Raw genomic sequence first — 16,147 nt, 5'->3', positions numbered from 1 at the left:
AGGACCACGTGATGAAAATCCGGAAGTAGAGTTATATAATAACAGAGGGGGTGCCTGGCAGGGCTGAGAAGATGAACAGCCAATCGCAATGGCTGTAAATCATGGGATATAATGATGTCATTGGACGCCAGCGCTGACGCAATCAAGCTACAACCTTGTACAAAACCTCTGAGTTATTCGGCATTTTTTTAATTCTGAATGTAATTTTTTTCCCAGAAAAAAAATGAGTGATGCACTGAAACCGCGATAAGTGAACCGCAAAGTAACGAGGGATCACTGTAGTTGTAAATATGTAAAGCCTTTATTATCACCTATTTAGAGTAAAATGAATTTGGACCTTTCACATTCAAATTTGCCACAAACAAAAAAACGGGGTGATTGACACCAAAAGGAGATATCTCAAAAGCTCAAATCCAGGCATTATATAGACGGACGGGTGGCTCCGTGTGTTTGGCAGCAAATGGATGAATCAAGTGTGTTCATTGTCGAGTTGGCTGTGCAGGTCGTATTCCCGGTAGAGGACGTAATCTTTGAGTGGCGGCGGCAGCGGCAGGAAGCTCATGAAGACCGGCGAGCGCAGACGCAGGCGGCCCAGGCAGCTGCGGATGCGCAGGCGGCACAGATGCTGCAGGCAGCGAGCGTTCTCTGGGGACAGGGAGCACACGCCTGACCACTTTGTAAGGTACACCTGCACACTTTGACCACACACAATATGCACAAAGTTGACCCCCCTCCCCCGCATTTCTACCCCACGCTTCCTAAAGATGTGCCTCATTGCTCATAATGTTATGACGCCATAGGTGTCGATTTGTAGTTCACCTTGCAGCCTGCAGATGTCGCCCCACTGCCGCTGCTCCATCACAGCGGCCTTGAGCTTGCTGCACAGGGTCACGTGATCCACGTAGTCCAACAGAACCCGAACCAGGTGACCAGACAGATGCTTCAGCCACGACACCGTGATCACCTCGCAGAACTGACGTCAGTGAACGCATCAGCGTGCGTGTCTGTCTGTGTGTGTGTGGGGGTGTGCGTGCATGTGTGTGTGTGCGCGCGTGTGTCTGTGTTTGTGTGTGAGACTTGAAGCGTGCAACAGTGCCGATATCAACCAACCATGGTGTCTTTGATGACAGTGTTGCTCCATCCTTCGTAGTCCTCTGGCACGTGCGACCCGTCGCCATAGGGACAGTCAAAGCAACGCGCCACGTGGTAACCATAGTTACACAGCATCCTCACCACCACCTAACACGCACACACCTGTCAGGTGCATCGTCCTCGCCGCGCCGCGCCACACCCGAGCGAGCGAAGACGCCAGGGGTCGAACCTCGTCGTTGAGCGCATACTGCAATGCCGAGGGGAAGTGCGTGGTGTTGATTCTGGAGTAAAAGTTGACGTTGGCGCCGTACCTCAGCAGCATTTTGATCAACTCGTAGTTGCCGAGACGTAAAGCCACCTATAAAAATGACATGTGGGCCATTGATTCAGTTTGTTCGTCCATCGCAAAACGTGTTTATTTGCTCATCGGTTTATCAAATGAGATATTGATGATGTGATCACAGCTTTTAATTTGAAGTATCACTCCATATCCTCCACTGCACATTGAAGGTCCTCCCCCTGAAGACTCTTCATTTCCTTCCCCATCCTGCTATACCTGCAGACATTTGACGGGGTCCTGGTTGGTCATGGCGCCGGCCTCCAGAAGGAGGCGCGCAGACGGGACGTCGTTATTGGAAACGGCAAAGAAGAGCGCCGACTTCCTCTCGTCTTCGTAGCCGCGACGCACACACGGATGCAACATGTAGTTGGGGTCAAAACCCGCATCCAGCAGGGCCTGGTTGGAACGCACGGTCACACACACACACACACACACACACACACACACACACACACACACACACACACACACACACACACACACACACACACACACACACACACACACACACACACACACACACACACACACGCACACACACGGTGTAACACACACACATTCAACTCATAGTCACACAAACACATAAATGCAGTTTGTGCTTGATTTCCTTATGTTCACACACACACCATCACATACACACTCACACACAACACAATCTCATGCAGAAATCCTCTCGCCAGGTGTCTTCACTCACTAACTAACTCGCACCTTGATGCAGTGAGGATGCCCCCCAGCAGCCGCGCAGTGCAATGGACTCATCCCACTGTTATAAATGTCCTCTGTGGAAGTTACTGTAATCAGCAGCATCAAAGCTCTGGACACACACACACACACACACACACACACACACACACACACACACACACACACACACACACACACACACACACACACACACACACGCATGCACACACACATTCCTGTTTCAATGGTTTTGTGAGGTCCGGATAACTCCAGATAAGGAGTGAGGACCATCGTTGCTGATAAGTTTAGCTGATACGTTTAGAGAAGAACTAGTGTTACATTTGAACACTAAATGTCACCCCATTTCCCACTTCAATGTCTTTAAAAACAAAACAATAAAAAGTGGACTTGAAACTGAAATAACAGCAGGAGTGAGGTTTCTGAATGGGTACATTCAAAGTCCTCACCCTTGTAGTGAATTTGGTTAAAATATCGTTTTACTTTTTGTAGTATGAACTTTTTCATCTCATTAACCACACTCACACACACATAAACACACACAGTCAGTAAATAGTGTGTGTATTCCAGTGAAATGAAAATACACACCAAAAAATCATTTTGGGTGAATTTGTGAGGACCTTTCTGAAAATTTAACAGATGCATATATAGACCCTCTAGAAGCCTTTAGAATGAAAAACTTGTGAGGACCGGTCAAAAGGTCCTCACTGGTCAAAAATGTCCTCACTACGTATGGTATAAAATGTTAGTGGTCCTCACAAGACTAACATACAAACAAACACACACACATACACACACACATTCCTGTTTCAACGTTTTGTGAGGCCTGGGTTAACTCCAGAAAAGGATTGAGGACCACCCTTTCTTATAAGTTTAGAGAAGAACTAGCATTTCCCACTTCAACTTTTAAAAAAAAGCAATAAAAGTGGAGTGCACGAATGAGGACTTTGAATGTGTCCTTTCAGAGTCCTCACTCCTGCAGTGAATTTGGTTAAATATCATGTAACTTTTTTAAAAGTTTTGTTTCGTTGATTCAGTTGAGTTTTCAAACCACTTTTTGATATGAACTTTTTCCTCTCATTAACACCTGCAATTACAGAGCACATATTTTGTATTTTAATTGTACAAGTATTTTAAAAGAATACATATCACACACACTGTAAGAGAATTCAATGATTCAATTGATGTCCCCTGCATGGGACCACCATCCGATACGATGGGATGAGGATACGGCGATAAGCGACATAATCACAGGGTATTTTTTATGGCAGAAAATCACCAATGAACTTTCAATACGGTGACACGGAGTGACATTTTCGTGCCTAACGTTTTTTTTTTTTTTTTTTTTTGTCTTACTGCAGATGACCCCTGTGCGCGGCGCGGTGAATGGGCAAATGGCGGCTCTGCTTTGCCACGTTGGCATCGGCGCCGTATTCCAACAGCAGCGTCAGCACCGTTACGTCGCCGGTGGCACACGACTCGTACAGGACCGACGCTTCATCCTGAGCCTGTGACAGCACGTCTGCTCCTGGAACAACAACAACAACAACAAAAAGCATTGACAATACAGTGATCCCCCGCTGCTTCACAGTTCATTTATCGTGGATTTTTTTTTCAGGAAAAAAATGCCGAATGACTTCCAGGTTTAGTACATGGCTATTGATTAGTTCCCAGCGCTGACGTTTGATAAGTCTAATCAAGTACATGCTTTGGATTGGATTGGATTGAATTGGATTTGCCTTTATTTGTCTTGCAGTGGAGAAATTTAAATTTAACAGCAGCAAAGTGATGAAAGGAATGAAAGTAGAAAAACAAAATACATGAGCTGCTGGAAAGGCAGCTACTCTCGCGGAGCCGTCTTGAAGTCAAAAGAACAAAAACACCTAAATAACAATTAATATGACAACACAAAGACAATATGACAACAGAGAATCATCTTAAACACTTTCTGTACCCTCTTTGTTACATGAAGCAGTTCTCGTTCAAAGAGGAGAGGATCAAAGCGTCTTTCCACCAGTGGATCAGGGACATCATCATCATGGTGGCTGATCCTCGATAGGTCACTATCGTTCCACTCCCGTATAAATAACATAACTCGGTCTCCACCTCAGTAATATCAATCGTCTCCGTCCCTCTCTCACCCCACCGCTATCCTCATCCACAGTCTCGTCGCCTGCCGCATCGACTATTGCAATTCACTTCTCTTCGGTGTCAATCAAAAATGTTCTCCATAAACTAGTCCAAAATCCTTCAGCCCGGATCATCACTAAAACCTCCTCCTTTCACCACATCACCCCCGTCCTCCAGCAGCTCCACCGGCTCCCTGTCAAACTAAGAATTGAAAATTGACATTTCTATTCCCTCTCAATCCCTCAGATCCTCATCCTCCCTCCACCTCTGTGTGCCCTCTGTCCATCTCACCACAATGGGGTGCAGAGCTTTCAGCCGCTCTCTTCTCAAAATCTGTGGTTTTGGTCCCCATTAACCCATATAAATGTGGGATTACTCTCAAAAGTAATTGTTCATGACACAAGTAGTGGAAAGTAGTAGCAGTCCAATGGTTTGTTGTCACCTTTCCTGAGGAGGAGCTCCATCACCTGCAGGTGTCCCACTTGAGCGGCCAGAGCCAGCGGCGTGAGGCCGAAGCGGCTGCGGGCATCCGGCGCGGCACCAGAGTCCAGCAGCAGCCCGGCCATCTCCGCGTTGCCCAGCCGCGAGGCCTCGTGCAGGGGCCGCCGGTCGTGGTGACCTGCCTGGTTGACGGGCGCACCCCTCTGAAGAAGAAGCCGGGCCAGGTCCATGCAACCCAAACGGACCGCTGCATGGAGCCGTTGCGTAAGGTGACTTATCCACACAAAATAGGACGACCGATGATAACGGCTCATACCTAAGTGCAGCGGTGAGTCCTGGTCCTGGTTCTGCATGTCGGGTCGGGCCCCGTGTCCGAGTAAGAAGTCGGCGTTATCTGCGAGGCCTCGCTCAACGGCCAGGAAGAGTGGCGTCTCACCACAAATCGTTCGCTGATTTACCGCGTCATCACCTGAAGCTGGAGAAAGTGTCAGGTTGGACGAAAGTTCCCGGTTCTGGCGGATCTCCGACGGACCTGCGTAAGTTAGTTCCAGGATGGTTTGGTTGCTCTGGGCGGATGCCTCGTGGAGGGCCGTCCATCCTCGGGGGTCCGTCTGCCGGAAAACTTCTTTGTGGTTGATGCGCAAATCCTCCACCAGCTTCTCACAGCCTGAGAGGTAACACACCAATTATCCAAGCCGTATCGCTTTCCTACCATATGGCATCAACATATAGTGGGTCAATGTCGTATCGTGATACATTTGTTACCACCAGGAAAATAAAAATACATTTCAAATACAGTGATACTTCAGCTTACGAACGCTTTTTTAGCTCACAAATTTTTTGCCTCACGTACATTAAATTTGCGAGGATATAGTCTCGGCTGACAAACTAGTTTTCAGCAGATGAACCAAACCACACAGCGCCACGATGGGTGGCGGACTAGTTTCCCACACCCCCTTTCTTTGAGTGCAGATGTGGTTTGTTTTCGAGTGGAGTACTTTTGCTTTTATGGGACCGAAAAAGCCCCCACCACAGGCTAGTGTTAAGCTGAAGACCACACAAAAGAAAATTACGGTCGAGCAGAAGGAGATCATCGAAAAACACGAAAGAGGTGTGCATTTGTGTGACATCAACGACCGTCACAAAAGGTAAATAAAACGACTTTATTACACTGTAGTTTATTTCTTTAATTACAATACAATAGCACATTTATTATACATAAAATAAGATAGAATTTGTGTAGTCTTAAGGCTTATTTAGTAGGAAAATATGTTTTAAGGAGACCTGGGAATGTATTATTCTCATTTTAATGGTTTCTTATGGGAAATAAATGTTTGGAAGACAAACCTTTCACCTTACACACACTTTCTGGGAACCAATTAAGTTCATAAGCTGAGGTATCACTGTATTGTGATTTCCTCCGATATTTACACATCTACGAAGCCAATATCTGAATGTTGCATCATTACTGTATCACGATACAGTTGGATATCAAACGTATGCTGATACCATCTTTTTGGGGGTTCGGACTCACTCCCGGTGGTCGTCCGATAATAATAGTGTCACGGTTTGCAAGGTGGTGATGGCGGGTGCGGATCCCAAAAAGCAGGCAGGAGGGAGCAGGAGGTTGTTTGACAAATTGTATTAAAATGAAGTCAGCAGGAACAAAATGTAAAACATCAAAATCATCTGAATGGAAAAAATACAAAGTAGCAAAACAAGACCAAAAGTAAAAGTCCGCCAAGGTTAAACAAACACATACACAATGCATGCAGCAAACAAGCAGCAAACAAACAATGAATCGGCACCGGATGGTCGAGCCGGGTGTCCTTTTAAGTGTCAATGATTAAACGACCAGCACCTGCGAGGCTGCAGGCAGGGCTGACGTCGCTACCCGCTGGTCGCCAATCTGATCGGGACGACCAGCACCTGTGCAGGTATAGGCGTGGCCGACAGCGCCCCCCGTTGGTCGCCAACCAGATCATGACAAATAGTAATAATTTTATTTCAAGCGCCTTTCAAAGCTCTCAAGGACACTTTACAGTCACAATTAAATAATAAATAGAATAAAATAGAATTATAAATAGAAACATGCCAACATATTCAAATTCAATTTGACAAATTGTAATTTCTTCACTCGGGTTTCGTTCGACAAATCAATGCCTCACACAAATCTGTATCACGATACAGTTAGCATTTGTGGACATCACCTCACCTTGCCTTATCGCAGTGAATACGTGGATGCCGTCTGCACCCCCAGAGCTGCAAAATAAGAAGATTCAAACGACAACTGCAATGATGCTGGTAACAGTCGGTCTGCTCACAAGGTATCAACCTGTGTGTTGTTGCGGAAGTTGTGCGGAATTGTTTTTGTTGGTTGGCGTCCAGCAGGCTTTGTTGGATCGTATGCTGCATAGCTGCATCGTCTTCTTCCTCATCTCTCATTGCTACCGATTTCAAGTCCACAGTGAGAGACGCGCAGTATAACATGAGCAGTCCCTATACAGAGGGCATGCTGCAATCTCCTGTTGATTGATGCTCAATTTTTTTGGGGCAAATTCATTTTCTGGGTATGCGTTTATATAAGTGCTAAGTAGTGATTAAGAATTGAGTTGAATTGTCATACTGCTGTTACCTTTAGATTGCCTCTTGGGTTTGATTGTGTCCTTTTATCGGATGATAGTCGACGAGATATTCTTGTAGGCAATGTGGCTCATCCTATTTGTCTCTACTCTTTCGGTCTTAAATACCTAGCTGTAAAATCCCTTCGAAGGTTCAACACAGCCATGTTGTTTTGTTGCGATGCTTGTGTATGTGTGCTTGCACTGTTACTATATTTGACTAAGCACTGACTGGTTGCGGTACTCAAATTACACCCAGGTCAACTCCACTTACAAAATAAAACAATCTCACTTATTTATGTGCCAAAAAGCAATTTGTACATAATCTCCAAATTGAGTTCTTTCATTTGCAAAAAATAAAAGAAACAAAAAAAGGCTCTACATAACTTTTTTTGTCAGGCATTGTTATGTTGCATCTTCCTAGTTTTTGCAATGTACTCAAAAGTAAAAATGATCAGACGTGAAAATATTAATTGAAAATCTTTATTGGCCTGTATCACTTATGACCTTGGTCTCTCCTTCTTGCCTTTGTAGAGCGCCAGCAGAGACACGTTGGCCACTTTGACCACCTTGAAACGAACTCCAGGGATGTCTCCCACAGCGTGCCCTTTACGACCGAATCCTGCCACCAAGACTTCGTCGTTTTCCTGCAGAGATGACCACACCGGATTATTAGTGGATGATGCTTCAAAACAAACAAAAAAACTGTGTTGACAGTGCAACACCTCGATGAAGTTGAGGCAGCCATCGTTGGGGACGAAGGCGGTGATCTTCTTGCCGTTTTTGATGAGTTGCACCCTCACACACTTCCTGATAGCCGAGTTGGGCTGCTTAGCCTCCACACCACTGCACACACATCACCATTAAAAAACTATTTTTTAAATAAAATCTTCTCTACATGGCCGATTGTCACCTACGGTGGGTGGATCAGATTGTGACTGATTGTTTAATATGTTTTTAGACGTACACTTTTTCCAGCACGATGCCTTTGGCATGAGAAGCCCCTCCGAAAGGGTTGGCCTTGAGGGCTGTGCCCAGATGGGCCTTCTTATACTGCTTGTCATGCCATTTCTGCTCACGTCGGTGATTACGGAGCTTCCTGGCTGTACGCAGACCGCGACACTTTCCTGCAGGAGGTAACACACCGTTTAGGATATGCAAGACCAGGTCAGATCAATCTAAAACAATTAAACTAAGGGTACCTTAAGAAATGCTAGAATAATTTAAATTATCATTTTATTTATATTTTTTAATCGTCTACATTCAAATACATCTGGAAGAAAAAATAGGCATTGCATGGTATTAATTTGATATTTTTGATGTAGTTCGGAGGAGGGTTATTGCAAGAACCTCCCCCCCTTACAAATATATAAATAAACATATCGGAATAAATTACATTACTGCAACAAACAACTTTAAACCATTCTCAATTTTAATACCGGTTAAGTCTGGTTGTCATTTAGAAAGCAATCTGGCATGATGTAATTATTCGCAACTAGCAGCATTGCGTCAGCATTAGTTCAACGACACCAACCACACTTTTGTGACATGATACCAATTCAAACATAACAATCTCTCCTGATTTGTTACATGTAACCCTCAATATCGGAGCTACCCGCGCTTAGCCAAGATGCTAACGCAACGAGCGGCCGAGTCATGGCCGCCGCACGTTGCGGAGCCTCGACGAGGAAAATGTTTTAATTTTCAAGCACGTTGAGACATTTGTTCCACGTCAAAGTAACCAAAAGGCGTACATAAGCCGAAGATGTGGCACGCGGTGACGATAAATGGACAACATTTTGAGAATTAATGAATAAAAGGGCAAAATTTTACGGCGTACCCATGATTGCAGAAGCGAGTCTGGGATGGAAAGGAAAGACCCAAGATGCACTGCGGCAAAATCTCTAACTCTGAGGACCCCGGAACAGGCCTGCGTTCAGAACGCCTGATTTAAATGTCAAAGCCACCGATGCAAGGTTTTTTTTTGTCTATTTAATAATAATAATACATTTCATTTTTAAGCGCCTTTCAAAACTCTCAAGGACACTTTACAGTCACAGGATAGCTAGCTAGTTTGTCCATAGAACTATGTTATTTCGCGCAAATTATGTATGTAGAGTAAACGCTGGCGCGAATGGCTGCCGCTGCTCACCTGCACAAAAAAATACAAATAAATGATGTGACTGTAAAGTGTCCTTGACAGTTTTGAAAGGCGCTTCGAAATTAAATGTATTATTATATGAGTTGTTATTATCCAATACTTATAAATCACTCATTAACAGTCTTATTATACGTCTGATTTTTTCTTATATCAGAAAACACTAAAACAATATACAGTGTTTATATTTTTGTTTAATATTTTGATTTGTTTTCACTTCATAATGCATTTTGTATGGTTGCAGGTTTGTATTTTTCACGATCACTATGTAAATATTTTTTCCAGACATCATTCTCTGTAAAACAATTAACTCAGCATCTGTAATTCTGTGCGGCAATGGAATGGGGATGCTGCCGTCTTGACATCTGTTTTCCAATTGGCTGCTTCCTCAGTCTGTCAGGGGGGTTAGCGTGGAGTGGGTTGATTAAAGTAGATTAGAGCTCGTGGTGGTAGGGGGGAGAAAGCAGAAATATGTGTGTACTGGCATCACATCACAGTGCAGCACAGCCATGGCTCCCAAATCTCCCAAAGCTTCCTACGACAACATCCTCCTTCTCCTCCTCCCCCTGTTCTTCACTGTTCTCCTTTTGCAGCCGCCATTGTTTTCCTGCGGTGACCCACATCCATCTGACAGGTAGGCGAGGACACGCAACACGTAGACTGACACTAATCTTGGAGCTTTGACACAGCAAGGAGCAAGCGGCATTGTCCTCCTGCTCATGCACGGAAGCACAGTTTGCTGCTTTTTAAACAGCGGAATCCTTTAATTATCATTGCTCATCACAAATTGGATTCATAAATATAAAACACATGACATTTATGCACATTTGTGTTGACATGTTGACATCTACTGTATATTTCCCCATTAAATAGCCAAACCACCCAAATAATGCATTCAATGTTTTATTTTCATCAGTATTTTTGATAATATAAATATGGATTGTTCAATTCAATTCACAATTTAATGTTCATAAAAGCCACACATTTAAAATTAAGAAAACAAAACATGGTTATATTGTTTAATGTATTTTTCGGGGGGGGGGGGGGGGTTGCTTAATTGGTTCACCAAATGTGTTTTTTGGGGGGGTCCATTAACCATGTAACACAAAAAAATGCACAATGAAAATATCCTACACGATAATTTTGAGTAATGCCAGTCTGAAAAGCATCACAGAAGCCATATTATGACATTGCTACAAATATGCTTTTTGTTAATCGATGTAAAATGAGAAACAAGAACAATCACATTTTCTTCCACTTATGTAGGAAGCCGTGATTTTTCCCCCAAATATGTGCTGAAACACGACACTCCAATACCGCTGTCCATAAATAGGACATTTATATCAGATTCCAGTTGAGTGGCTGTGCAGAAGATTGCGTGTCAAAGCAGTTCAAATAGATTGGATTGCAGGCCAACGTTTTAATATAACGTCTTGTGCATTATCATGATTGCATAAAGACAGATTTATTGATTCACTTGTGTGACTTGTCTGACAAACAAATGCTGACATTATGGAATGACTGGCGTTCCCCTTACGTAGCGGTCAGCCGGAGATGATAGTAAATCTCTTCTTGGCTCAGAGCATCCTGCCTCTGTGTATTTATGTGTTTGTATGTTTATGTAATGCAAGCACCCCCCACCCCCACCCAATCCTTCCCAGTCCACAAATAATTGACTGATTAATCCACAGGAGTCAGTTTGTGTGTATATATATATATATATATATTATTTTTTTAATGGGAGCCAGGGGTTTGCAAGAAAACCGACTCAGCCGGGATTACAACGCAATCATTTGCATTTGTGTACAAAATCAAATTGATTAATACAGTACAGTACACAGATGCATTGTGGGAGATGAATAAATAGCACGGTTCCTATAGAATACTTTTTTTAAAGGTCATCAAGAGTTGAAGACGTGCTCATATGCTATTATTTCTTGTTACAGTGCTGCTCCATCTCCAGTTTATGGTGAGTACACATGGTTGAAAAACATCCAAAGAAGCACATTAAACTTGAATATCTTTTTAAATATATTTACAGAGAACATTATTGGGCTCACTTCCTTTTCATTTAGATGTGTTCTTCAGTCCAGATGTCTGATTAATCAAAAAGGAAAGAAAAAAAAAATCACACTTAGCAGATAATATAAGAAAACCTTTATTTATCTCAAAATACGTCATCTGCCAATTCTTTCTAACGGTCATTAATGTGGAGGACACCATTGCTTGAGTGGGTACAGATGATGACGTGGTGATGATGGAGGTCGACGGAGGAGTGAGGACAGGAGAGAGTTTCCTGATCCGTGACGTCACAAAAGGAAGGAAGTTACTCCAGACGCCAGGGGTCACGCTTCCCTTCCCTCCCCTCAAGGTAGCGTACATACAAACGAACAAGTAAATGATCCCCGTCGGCAAACAAAAAGCACATTTGAATCTTTGAGACTTGTTTTGACTGACGCTGGCAACGGATAAAAATGTCGTCATCGGCATGCGCCATCTTGGAGGTTCGGTTACGTCATTCCCACCATCAGATTTTCCTTGGTGAAAAGCGTGCCTTAATAAACACACTTCATCCCCAATTTGGTTTCTAAATTGTCCTTAAAGCGTTAATGTACTTTTTTACATGGATGATGATGCAATTTAGCCCAAAAATTAAACATACCATAAGTGTCCTTTGTATCGCACCTGGAGATTTACAAGTAAACAAAGTGTAACATAGCATAGCATTCATATTTGAACGTATCTTAAAGGACAACCGACGCCTCCGGACAAGTTGTGTCCATCATTTGTCAAATCACTTCAAATGACTTCTATTGAGCGTATTTTACAAATATTCCACCGCATCTAGCTATATTTTACGTTTTAAGAATCGCGCTGAATATTCAGGAAGTCTTGTTTTTGAGTTGGTGACGATACCTACCGTGATGTCATGGTCGGTATCGTCACTGACCGAGAAAGCGACACACAATGCATTTTGGGTACTTTGTTTGTTCTGAAAACTTCGTGTTGATGGCGAAATTAGAAGCAAAACACATAAATAATACGATGGTGAATCGTTGTGTGTTGCACCAAGACTACTATTTGATACTAGTTGACACAAATTCCCAGCAGACAAATCAGCTAATTTCCAGCGGATCTTGGGCGCCATCTTGTGCATTTTCTGTGACGCTACATTGGAGTCCAGACGCCTCAAAATGAGACGGAAGGACTTCTTTAATCGATTACAAACATTTATGCTTCTCTTCAGAACTATTTGAATCATATTCATAACTGGATGCGTAACAAGAAAGCATCTTCTCCGAATCTGAACTCTATGAAGCCATTGTTTTGATTCTGGAGCAAGGCAGTGTGTGACCAATAGTGATGTCACGAACAAGGGGGTGGGACTTTCTGAATCTGCCCAGTTCCGAGCTCATTTTGTGGCAGTTTTGGGACACTTTAAGTCATTTTTATTGGTGTTTTTCATTTGACTAAAAATATCAGCCTGCGTGTTTTGGGTATTTTAGATGCTATAAAACGTTTTTCTGATGTCAGTTAGGAAGCAAAAAAATGGTGTCGGTTGTCCTTTAAATGGAACTTATCTTGATGTACCTTAAATATGGTTTCTCACCTGTCCAATGTGTCCATCAGGTGTTTTCCAACGGGAGGCCGTGCGTGATGTTCCAGGCAAGGAGGTTCTATCTGCGTTACGAGAGGCAGAAGCAAGTAGACCTGACCGAGCGAACCTTCTCTCCACTGAAGTCTGTGGACACCAGCCAGTCGCTGTGTCGCCAGGACAAAGCCACGTACGTACCATCCTTCGCGTTCGCCTTGGAATACATGACTCGCAAAATAAGTGAAGTGTACAATCAATTAATTAAATTATTTCATAAGAAAAATGATGACCAATAAATAAAAGAATACATCTGCAAGAAATAACTAATTTTGGCCACCATATGATGTGACATTTTGACCTGTGTGCATCCTTCCCAGGCTGGTGATGAGATTTGGAGATGTGGAGGATTTGAGAGGTTTATCCATCAGGTAACAAATTATTTGTCAACCTTGTATTAATACGGTGTGTGTAATCACATAAGGTATTTTATAATTAATATATGAACATGGATTAACTGTGTTATATAACGTCACAAGTCACGATAAATAATAAAGTGAATCAAAATGCTCGTAAATTTGATATACCACAGGTTCTGCCAATCAAAATCCACGCCTATGGCCTGAAACTTTGAATTTTGTCTAGTACAGTGATACCTCAGCTTAAGAGATACAAACATTTATTTACCATAAGAAACTATTAAAAATGAGAATAATCTGTTTCCAGGTCCCCATAAAACATAATTTTCTACTAAATAAGCTTTAAAACTACAAAAAATATACCGTATTTTATGTATAATAAATGTGCGATTGTATTGTAATTAAAGAAATAAATTGTACTGAATAATAAAGTCGTTTTATTTACGTTTGTGATGGTCATTGATGTAGTTGCCTCTTGATGTTATCCGAGTGAAGTTGCCATGGTTTCTCGGCGATAATACCCTCACGCACTGTCCCCTGCTCGCTGCTTTTCGTTAATCCAAATCAACAGAAGTTTTTCAACCTCTTCTATTTGCCTGAGACCGTTGCTTAGACAACACAGAAACACCCTCAGCCACACGTAGCAATGGTCGACTTAGCGTACTGGGATGCTAAGTCACACAAAGGCACACCTTATTTGTGTTTTTCGATGAACTCTTTCTTCTGCTCGACCGTAATTTTCTTTTGTGTCTTCTTCGGCTTAACACTAGCCTGTGGTGGGGTCTTTTTCGGTCCCAAAAAAAGCAAAAGTACTTCACACGATAACAAACCACGTCTGCACTGAGTGCACTCAAAGAATGTGGGTGTGGAAAAGTAGTCCGCCAGCCACAGTGGCGCTGTTCGACCGTGTGGTTTGGTGTTCTTCCGCCCAAAACTAGTCCGCCAGCCATTGTAGCGCTCCGTGTGTTTCCCGAAAACTAGTCCTTATGCCAAGATTATATTCTCGCCAATTTAATGTTTGTAAGGCGAAAGGTTTGTAACATAAAGCGTTCGTAAGGTGAGGTATCACAGGAGCTACATATTTGACATACTATTTTTTTTGGGGGGGGACACTTTTCCACCTTTCTTTGCATGCATAGGTACCGAGTTAACCACACATCGGAATGGATGCATAGCACCATAACCATTGTCTTCTTCTTCTGCTGCAGGCTGCAGCTGTCCAACACCTTCTACGAGGCTTCGAACCAGTGGTGGTTCTCTTTGGACAGCGTCTCGGTTGTTTACAACACGTCACAGGAAGCCGTTTTCAACACCAGCGAGGTGTATGCACCGTCTTCACTCTCGTACCACTGCTCACACGTCAGCAGCTTGGAACGCCACAGCGCCCTCTTGAGGCCCGGAAGTGACAATGCTCGCCGCTGGACACTCACCTTCACAGACTTTCAGGTGCTGTTCTCACATGTGGTAATCATCCCATGATGTTGTCGCAAGATCTGATTTGGTTGACATTCAAATATTCAATGTTTTCTGTTCTTCCACGAACTACACTATCTTTGGATGGCACAGAGAAACATTTTAAAGTCCTTGGAAATCTGTACACGTGACAGTCATTGGCTTAAAATGATCTCCTTTGCGCCCCTCGTCAGATCCAGGCCTTCAACGTGACCTCAGGCAGGTTTTCGCCGGTGAGCGACTGCACCACCTTCTTGACACCGGCCATTTTGATGGGTTTGGTGACGTCGCTCATCCTGTTATTGGTCCTGGCTTATGCATTGCACCTGCTCGTCCACCTCAACCGCATCGAGAATGACCGCGAGCGCAAAGCACACGGTGACTTCCTCCGGAACCCAGAACAGATGGAACGCTGCTGTCCCGAAAATATAGCGGATAAAAATCCATAGCGAGATACGGAGATTTGTGGAAACGTTTAGCTGTTTCATTAATAATCTAGTAATTGTTTTGTCTTTATAACAAATGTAATAAAAATATTTTTCCTATACTGGGGCAGCATTTGTTTTCCCTGTATAACCTTTAGTCCATGTATAAATGCATTCTTTTTTTTAATTGCTACTTTTTTCTTGAAAAATATGTTTTTGTTAGAAATTATTGTTATTTTAATTATATTATTATTTATTAATTGAATTAACATTTTTGTGTAGAATGTTGTACACATCCCCCTAAAATATGACTAATATTGGATGCATGGATTTTTTTCCTTTGGATAATATTATAGTCTTTCTTGAAAAAAAAAATGATGAATTTTTATTTCTTTTAAAAAAATACACATGTATTTTAATTTAGACATAAGAATTTGTGGTGGAATATAAGGCCTGGCTTTTAAATGGAGAATAATTTTTAACAACTCTGAAAAATCCGAAATTATGATGCGGAATATTTCAGCTATTTTCTTGGAATATTAAAATATTTCTCTTGAAGAATTACTTTTTATGGCGAATACATTTGATGTATTGTGTAGTTTTTCCCCCAGGCAATAGAGGACAGTAACGTTTTATTTTGAGAACTGGTCGCGTTCCAAAAGCCGTAGAAGAACATATTCGTCATAACTTTGACGATGCGTAACTGCAGTTGTAATATAACTGTGTTATGTTAATTCTGATTCCACTAATCGTTTTTGAACAATATTTTAAAGTG

General features: G+C 42.6%; 3 protein-coding genes across 4 annotated transcripts; 1 reads left to right on the top strand and 2 right to left on the bottom strand.

Moving 5' to 3' along the window:
- Positions 1-217: 217 nt before the first annotated feature.
- asb14a (ankyrin repeat and SOCS box containing 14a) lies at positions 218-7,524 on the bottom strand. The gene is made up of 13 exons (XM_089010908.1): positions 7,341-7,524; positions 7,041-7,243; positions 6,921-6,967; positions 5,238-5,372; positions 5,022-5,180; positions 4,707-4,952; positions 3,491-3,662; positions 2,141-2,246; positions 1,649-1,828; positions 1,322-1,450; positions 1,111-1,239; positions 820-973; positions 218-645 (listed from the first exon to the last, which is right to left on the bottom strand). Exons 2-13 carry the CDS (start codon positions 7,193-7,195, stop codon positions 470-472), a joined length of 1,788 nt encoding a protein of 595 aa, XP_088867034.1. The 5' UTR covers positions 7,196-7,243; positions 7,341-7,524; the 3' UTR covers positions 218-469.
- A 269-nt stretch (positions 7,525-7,793) lies between these two features.
- rps23 (ribosomal protein S23) lies at positions 7,794-9,247 on the bottom strand. Its single transcript, XM_089010907.1, has 4 exons — positions 9,167-9,247; positions 8,294-8,453; positions 8,052-8,172; positions 7,794-7,973 (listed from the first exon to the last, which is right to left on the bottom strand). Exons 1-4 carry the CDS (start codon positions 9,168-9,170, stop codon positions 7,827-7,829), a joined length of 432 nt encoding a protein of 143 aa, XP_088867033.1. The 5' UTR covers positions 9,171-9,247; the 3' UTR covers positions 7,794-7,826.
- A 527-nt stretch (positions 9,248-9,774) lies between these two features.
- On the top strand, positions 9,775-15,932 carry atp6ap1la (ATPase H+ transporting accessory protein 1 like a). Of its 2 annotated transcripts, none has more exons than XM_089009831.1 (7): positions 9,775-10,118; positions 11,431-11,453; positions 11,725-11,855; positions 13,115-13,269; positions 13,457-13,507; positions 14,704-14,941; positions 15,142-15,932. In XM_089009831.1, the coding sequence occupies exons 1-7, from the start codon at positions 9,994-9,996 to the stop codon at positions 15,394-15,396; spliced, it is 978 nt and encodes a 325-aa protein (XP_088865957.1). In that variant the 5' UTR covers positions 9,775-9,993; the 3' UTR covers positions 15,397-15,932. The 2 variants fall into 2 exon arrangements, with proteins under 2 accessions (XP_088865957.1, XP_088865956.1); XM_089009830.1 differs by having other exon boundaries at positions 9,778-10,118; positions 11,716-11,855.
- The last annotated feature ends 215 nt before the right edge of the window (positions 15,933-16,147 follow it).

The sequence above is a fragment of the Hippocampus bargibanti genome, linkage group LG12, assembly GCF_051943395.1.
Source record: "Hippocampus bargibanti isolate YZ-2025 linkage group LG12, ASM5194339v1, whole genome shotgun sequence".
Classification (NCBI taxonomy): Eukaryota; Metazoa; Chordata; class Actinopteri; order Syngnathiformes; family Syngnathidae; genus Hippocampus; species Hippocampus bargibanti.
The sequence above is the reverse complement of the archived record's forward strand: the minus strand, read 5'-3'. Positions and strand labels throughout refer to the sequence as shown.